This window comes from Oncorhynchus gorbuscha, linkage group LG18, assembly GCF_021184085.1.
Source record: "Oncorhynchus gorbuscha isolate QuinsamMale2020 ecotype Even-year linkage group LG18, OgorEven_v1.0, whole genome shotgun sequence".
Taxonomy (NCBI): Eukaryota; Metazoa; Chordata; class Actinopteri; order Salmoniformes; family Salmonidae; genus Oncorhynchus; species Oncorhynchus gorbuscha.
The window spans coordinates 48,207,542-48,215,742 of NC_060190.1; the positions used below are offsets into that span (position 1 = coordinate 48,207,542).

The window sequence follows — 8,201 nt, forward strand, 5'->3', positions numbered from 1 at the left end:
GTCTGACACAATTATGCCTGATTTTAGTTTCTGTGATTATGAATATACTAGCTACTAGGATCTGTGTTGAAGAAAACCTCCTAAGCATATTTATTGTAGTATAGCCAATTTCATGACTAGAAATATAGTAATTTAGCCGACGACGTAACAGCTGAACAGCTTGTCTTTTGCACTTGTTGTCTCAATGAATAAAATAGCAAAAAATATGTTTTAGAGTGCAACCTCTCTACCAACAACTAGAAATGTAATCATGTGCTATGGTATTTCATGCTATAGAGCTTGTCACATTTATGGCCAGCCTAAGCCTAAATACTCACCAAGTCCATTACATTCATCCCACTTAGCCTTGTCTAAAAGGGCTCTAATACAACAACATACTGTATGTACAGCGCATTCGGAAAGTATTCAATACTTTTTTTTATGTCACATTTACATAAGTATTCAGAATCTTTATTCAGTACCTTCTTGAAACAGCTTTGGCAGCGATTACAGATTTGAGTCTTCTTGGGTATGATGCTACAAGTTTGGCACACCTGTATTTGGGGAGTTTCTCCCATTCTTCTCTGCAGATCCTCTCAATGTATGTCAGTTTGGATGGGGAGCATTGCTGCACACAGCTATTTTCAGGTCTGTCCAGAGATGTTCGATCGGGTTCAAGTCCGGGCTCTGGCTGGGCCACTTAAGGACATTCAGAGACTTGTCCCAAAGCCACTCCTGCGTTGTCTTGGCTCTCTGCTTAGGGTCATTGTCCTGTTGGAAGGTGAACCTTCACACCAGTCTGAGATCCTGAGCGCTCTGGAGCAGCTTTTCATCATGTATCTTTCTGCTCAGTTTATCCTACAGATGGCAACCGAAGTCAGCCTGCATGCACCCGGCGCGCCACTAGAGTGCAATGGGACAAGTGACTTCCCCGGCCAGCCAAACATTCCCATAACCCGGACGACTCTGGGCAAATTGTGCACCAAACTGCGACACAGCCTGGGATCGAACCTAGGTCTGTAGGGACGGTTTAGCACTGCGATGCAGTACCTAAGACCTCTGCGTAAATCGGGAGGACTGACCTCTATTTCGAGTCTCATAGCAAAGGGTCTGATAACTTATGTAAATAAGGTATCTCTGTTTTTTATGTTTAATACACGTGCAAAAATATTTAAAAACCTGTTTTGGCTTTGTGATGAGGGGGGAAAGTATTTAATCCATTTTAGAATAAGGCTGTAACATCACAAAATGTGGAAGAGTCTAGAGGTCTGAATACTTTCCGAATGCACTGTATATATTCAGATATGTATTCATTAACATATTTTTGAAGGAAGCAGGTTAAATTGTTAGGTGCTGTATACAGTTGAAGTGGGAAGTTTACATACACTTAGGTTGGAGTCATTAAAACTTGTTTTCAACCACTCCACAAATTTCTTGTTAACAAACTATAGTTTTGGAAAGTCGTTTAGGACATCTCCTTTGTGCATGAGACAAGTAATTTTTCCAACAATTGTTTACAGACAGATAATTTCACTTATAATTCACTGTGTCACAATTCCAGTGGGTCAGAAGTTTACATGCGCTAAGTTGACTGCGCCTTTAAACAGCTTGGAAAATTCCAGACAATTATGTCATGGCTTTAGAGGCTTCTGATAGGCTAATTGACATCTTTTGAGTCGATTAGAGGTGTACCTGTGGATGTATTTCAAGGCCTACCTTCAAACTCAGTGCCTCTTTGATTGACACCATGGGAAAATCTAAAGAAATCAGCCAAGACCTCAGAAAACAAATTGTAGACCTCCACAAGTCTGGTTCATCCTTGGGAGCTATTTCCAAATGCCTGAAGGTACCACGTTCATCAGTACAAGCGATAGTACAGAAGTATAAACACCATGGGACCACGCAGCTGTCATAACGCTCAGGATGGAGACGCACTCTGTCTCTTAGTACTGTGGTGCGAAAAGTGCAAATCAAACCTAAAACAACAGCAAAGGACCTTGTGAAGATGCTGGAGGAAACAGGTACAAAAGTATCTATATCCACAGTAAAACTAATCTTATATCGATATAACCTGAAAGGCCGCTCAGCAAGGAAGAAGCCACTGCTCCAAAACCGCCATAAAAAAGCCAGACTACGGTTTGCAACTGCATAATGGGGATAAGGATCGTACTTTATGGAGAAATGTCCTTTGGTCTGATGAAACAGAAATAGAACTGTTTGGCCATAATGACCATCGTTATGTTTGGAGGAGAAGGGGGAGGCTTGCAAGCCCAAGAACACCATCCCAACCGTGGAGCACGGGGGTGTCAGCATCATGTTGTGGGGGTGCTTTGCTGCAGGAGGGACTGGTGCACTTCACAAAATATATGGCATCATGAGGAGGGAAAATTATGTGGATAGATTGAATCAACATCTCAAGACATCAGTCAGGAAGTTAAAGCTTGGTCTCAAATGGGTCTTCCAAATGGACAATGACCCCAAGCATACTTCTAAAGTTGTGGCAAAATGGCTTAAGGACAACAACATCAAGGTACTGGAGTGGCCATCACAAAGCCCTGAACTCAATCTTATAGAAAATTTGTGGGCAGAACTGAAAAAGTGTGTGCGAGCAAAGACGCCACCCAACCTGACACCTGACTCAGTTACACCAGCTCTGTCAGGATGAATGGACCAAAATTCACCCAACTTACTGTGGGAAGCTTGTGGATGGCTACACGAAATGTTTGACCCAAGTTAAACAATTTAAAGGCAATGCTACCAAAAACTAATTGAGTGTATGTAAACTTCTGACCCACTGGGAATGTGATGAAAGAAATAAAAAGCTGAAATAAATCATTCTCTCTACTATTATTCTGACATTTCACATTCTTAAAATAAAGTGGTAATCCTAACTGACCTAAGACATGGCATTTGTACAAGGGTCAAATGTCAGGAATTGTGAAAAACTGAGTTTAAATGTATTTGGCTAAGGTGTATGTAAACTTCCGACTTCAACTGTATGTCATAGTAATTGCCCTCAAACAATAATGGGCTCTCTCTCTCTCTCTCTCTCTCTCTGTGTGTGTGTGTGTGTGTGTGTGTGTGTGTGTGTGTGTGTGTGTGTGTGTGTGTGTGTGTGTGTGTGTGTGTGTGTGTGTGTGTGTGTGTGTGTGTGTGTGTGTGTGTGTGTGTGTGTGTGTGTGTGTGTGTGTGTGTGTGTGTGTGTGCACGGGCAAGTGGGTGTGCACGGGCAAGTGGGTGTGCAGCCAGGTCAAATGTTCTATGGAGAGGACCTGAATTGACCCCAAAGCAAATAGGACATAGAGAGAGAGAGATACAGAGAGAGGGGGCAGGGAAACAGAAAAGTGAAATGTGAAAGTTTTAGCACACAATCATATTAAAATGCAACCAAGTGAGTTGTTACGGAATAAGTTATTTTAATTACTGTATATTTTTCAGGATGGTCTGATGAAAACTGTATAATTCCATATTTCCCAGCATTAGTTCCCTGTGGTTAGGAGTGGAAGTGTTGTGTACAGAGCTGGGGGGTCTATTGATCCACATGCTTTCTTACCCTACACTGGGAGTGTTAACACTGTCCAGGAAGATGGGAGGGGAGGATCACCTGGAAATGGTGCTATCGATCCCGGCTCACTGCCATGGGAAAGGCTTCTATGACGGAACATCCTCCAGGGATGTGGGATCGGGAAGATCTACCAACAGAGAACAGCGCTGCACAGGGACACAACACATCTGGCCTGTGTTGGGTTTTTGGGGTCCGAAGGGACATCTAGCATTTAGTCTATTTTATGTGGGGTTTTTGGGGGGGAAGAGTTTTGTGGTGTCTCAGCTAGCGTCCCATATGGTACCTTATTCCCTAAATAGTGTACTACTGTTGATCAGGGTCCATAGGGAATGGGGTGCCATTAGGGACGTAGCCTCATTTGTCATGTCTGCATCGTTGACCTACTCACTGTCCAGACACCATGATGTGACCTATTGGCTTATTAGTTGTCATAACAAGTGCCTCGGTGCAATTTACCGTAAGTCAAATGAAATTGCCTGTTTCATCATGGCCTGTCTTAACATATTGTCATTCATTTTGTAAATTAGTGCCTTTATATTGCACATGGTGAAGAAATGCTTGACAGCATCCAAAACAACTGGAACAAAAGAGCGTGCCATATAACACATCAAGACAGAACTTCACATATGTGAAACATGATCTCGCAAAATGGATTCTGTACATTGTCCAACTGCTGCAAATTCTGCAGTGTAAATATAAAGACCAGGCTGCACCTAGAATATAAATAGTATGTAACCCCCTGGAATCAAATTAGTATAATCATTTAATCACCATTTTATTCATCAATGTATGTGACTTCAAATCAAGAGACTTCTGGGTTTTTGCACGGGCTGCATCTCATTCCACTACATCTGCCGGTGTCGGCCATTCGGCGCTGTGGTGGAAAACGGCAGACTTACCAAGGTGTTTGTGAGACCAGGAGACATCCCGGAAACAGGTCTTCTAACTGAAACGTCTGTAAAGGCAGAACGGTTTGAGCTAAAAAAAACTCTGAACAGCTGAGACACTTATGAACACGTCATCCGTTTTGCTCTATGACGCCCACCAGCTTCACAGTACTGGTCCAAAGGTCATCTGGTGACTGTACAGTAAAAATGACATCATAGGTGGAGGGGTCATTCCACTACATAAAATGTAATAAAACAATTCCTTCGCTATCTCTCAGATATAAGAAGCATATTTCAAAACATACTTCCTTTTGATGTATTTTTTGACTATCGTTTTTTTTCTTCCATGCATGGATGTGTTGTTCAATGTGTTTCTGTGGGCTAATAGCAATAAATTCAATGTTTCATCAAATCCTTTTTTGAGATATATTTTTTTTATACTTACAAGGGTCCTAAAATTGTAAATCAAATAACTAAATGGTCCATGGTATGAGCATCGTAAAATAATTCCACATCTCTGATTGGTGTGGAACTTGTAGCGAGTCAGTGACAAGTGGGAAGAGGACGATGCCAGGAGCAACACATGGTAGACACCAGGGTCATAATCAATCAAATGGACTGAAACATTACTTGGACTTGTCCAAAAGAAAGCACTCGTATTCACTTTCCATTGCACTTTCTTTTTTAAAAACATTTTCCATTGTGTGCCCTGATGAATACAACCCCGTTCCTCTGGGGTCATGTGTGGAGGGTGTAAACCCTGGCAGACTGACAGCCTGGCTGGCTGGCTGACTGTTATACTGCAGTCATCCCCATACCTCACTCGACTCCAGGCCTCTGCTATGTCAGGCTGCTCAAGCAATCCACTGTCAGAGCGAGTTTGCCCTCTGCTGGGGTGAGTGGAATCAACAATGTCAATACTGTCTCAGTCTATTCCACAGATAAACAACAACCCAAATAGACACTTAAACACTGCTGTATCATGGTGCAATTGCTGTCATCTTGGACAGCCCATCTCCAGTTCAAGCAAACCCCTTTGGCAGGCCAGGCTTCACCTGAAGCATCTGAAATCCCCAGGATAATGACTCTGTGATGAAGTCAACTCCTATCAGTTGGGGGGACTCTGGGTTCTCTCATTTGGATTGGTGGCCTTCGTGGGGCTCTGGGTTCTCTCCTTTGGACTGGTGGCCTTCATGGGGCTCTGGGTTCTCTCCTTTGGACTGGTGGCCTTCGTGGGGCTCTGGGTTCTCTCCTTTGGACTGCTGGCCTTCATGGGGCTCTGGGTTCTCTCCTTTGGACTGGTGGCCTTCGTGGTCCGCTGGGTTCTCTCCTTTGGACTGGTGGCTTTTGTGGTCCGCTGGGTTCTCTCCTTTGGACTGGTGGCCTTCGTGGTCCTCCGAGTTCTCTCCTTTGGACTGGTGGCCTTCGTGGTCCTCCGAGTTCTCTCCTTTGGACTGGTGGCCTTCGTGGTCCTCCGAGTTCTCTCCTTTGGACTGGTGGCCTTCGTGGTCTGCTAGGTTCTCTCTTTTGGACTGGTGGCCTTAATGGAGCTCTGGGTTCTCTCTTTTGGACTGGTGGCCTTCGTGGGGCTCTGGGTTCTCTGATTTGGACTGGTGGCCTTCGTGGGGCTCTGGGTTCTCTGATTTGGACTGGTGGCCTTCGTGGGGCTCTGGGTTCTCTCCTTTGGACTGGTGGCCTTTGTGGTCCGCTGGGTTCTCTCCTTTGGACTGGTGGCCTTTGTGGTCCGCTGGGTTCTCTCCTTTGGACTGGTGGCCTTCGTGGTCCTCCGAGTTCTCTCCTTTGGACTGGTGGCCTTCGTGGTCCGCTGGGTTCTCTCCTTTGGACTGGTGGCCTTCGTGGGGCTCTGGGTTCTCTCTTTTGGACTGGTGGCCTTCATGGTGCTCTGGGTTCTCTCTTTTGGACTGGTGGCCTTCATGGGGCTCTGGGTTCTCTCCTTTGGACTGGTGGCCTTCGTGGTCCTCTGGGTTCTCTCCTTTGGACTGGTGACCTTTGTGGTCCGCTGAGTTCTCTCCTTTGGACTGGTGGCCTTCGTGGTCCGCTGGGTTCTCTGCTTTGGACTGGTGGCCTTCGTGGGGCTCTGGGTTCTCTCTTTTGGACTGGAGGCCTTCGTGGGGCTCTGGGTTCTCTCTTTTGGACTGGAGGCCTTCGTGGAGCTCTGGGTTCTCTCTTTTGGACTGGTGGCCTTCGTGGGGCTCTGGGTTCTCTCATTTGGACTGGTGGCCTTCGTGGGGCTCTGGGTTCTCTGATTTGGACTGGTGGCCTTTGTGGTCCGCTGGGTTCTCTCCTTTAGACTGGGGGCCTTCGTGGTCCGCTGGGTTCTCACCTTTGGACTGGTGGCCTTTGTGGTCCGCTGGGTTCTCTCCTTTGGACTGGTGGCCTTAGTGGTCCTCCGAGTTCTCTCCTTTGGACTGGTGGCCTTCGTGGGGCTCTGGGTTCTCTCCTTTGGACTGGTGGCCTTCGTGGTCCGCTGGGTTCTCACCTTTGGACTGGTGGCCTTTGTGGTCCGCTGGGTTCTCTCCTTTGGACTGGTGGCCTTAGTGGTCCTCCGAGTTCTCTCCTTTGGACTGGTGGCCTTCGTGGGGCTCTGGGTTCTCTCTTTTGGACTGGTGGCCTTCGTGGGGCTCTGAGTTCTCTCATTTGGACTGGTGGCCTTCGTGGGGCTCTGGGTTCTCTCATTTGGACTGGTGGCCTTCGTGGGGCTCTGGGTTCTCTCCTTTGGACTGGTGGCTTTCGTGGTCCGCTGGGTTCTCTCCATTGGACTGGTGGCTTTCGTGGTCCGCTGGGTTCTCTCCTTTGGACTGGTGGCCTTCGTGGGGCTCTGGGTCCTGAAGGCGGTCCGTCTACGTCCAAAGGCCACCTCAGTTAAAAGTAGGTATCATGATGTTAGTATGTGGTGGTGAAGCTTAGAATCTGTCTGTCTGTCTGCCGGGTTCATGAACAATGTGTACTAGAATGTAAAGTATGTGTATTTTTGAATTGGTAGGTCTATGGCTACGTATATCTGTGCATGTGTGTGGTTAGTGTGTACAACAGGAGGCTGCTGAGGGGAGAACGGCTCATAATAATGGCTGGAAGGGCGCAAACTGAATGGCATGTATTTGATATCGTTCCACCCATCCACTCCAGCCATTACCACAAGCCCGTTCTCCCCAATTAAGGTGCCACCAACCTCCTGTGGTGTGTACGTGTGGTGCTTGTACAGTATATGTACAGTACGTATCTCTATACTATACCATTTGTGTTGGGTGTCTGTGTTCTCCTGTTGGCAGGCCTTGGGATGACTAGGCAGTTTTAGAGTAATGACAGCAAGTGGTGAGGGAGTAAGGGTAGGGGAACTGCACTTCGTAGATAGCAGGCTTGTAATCCCAGTCAAGCTCAGACATCCTGTGTCTATTTAAAGATGACTAATAAATAGTCTAGGACAGATTTGTGATATGGACATTCTGATTTTACATTCAAGTATATTATACAATATGTTTGTATCAGCATATCAAAATATATTGAAGTAAACAATCTACAAGTACTTGCAATTGTCTCAAATTAGTACCTTTGTTTTTTTAGTTGTATTTTTGTTACATGTCTCTATTAGGACTTCTATTGCTATTTAATTCTTAGCTGAAAACAAAGACTGTCTTGTAGTACATGAGTAAGTACAGTTTATGGACTCCTGCATACACTGCAGTCCAAAGACAGGGGTGGTCCTCCTGAGTTACTCCTCCCTCATTGCTAGTTAACACAATAGACACACA

The 8,201-nt window shown here is 45.8% G+C and overlaps 1 protein-coding gene across 1 annotated transcript; it reads right to left on the bottom strand.

The window, feature by feature from the left end:
- Positions 1-5,972: 5,972 nt before the first annotated feature.
- On the bottom strand, positions 5,973-7,207 carry LOC124004170 (uncharacterized protein DDB_G0290685-like). Its single transcript, XM_046312944.1, has 2 exons — positions 6,776-7,207; positions 5,973-6,653 (listed from the first exon to the last, which is right to left on the bottom strand). Exons 1-2 carry the CDS (start codon positions 7,205-7,207, stop codon positions 5,973-5,975), a joined length of 1,113 nt encoding a protein of 370 aa, XP_046168900.1.
- Positions 7,208-8,201: the final 994 nt, after the last annotated feature.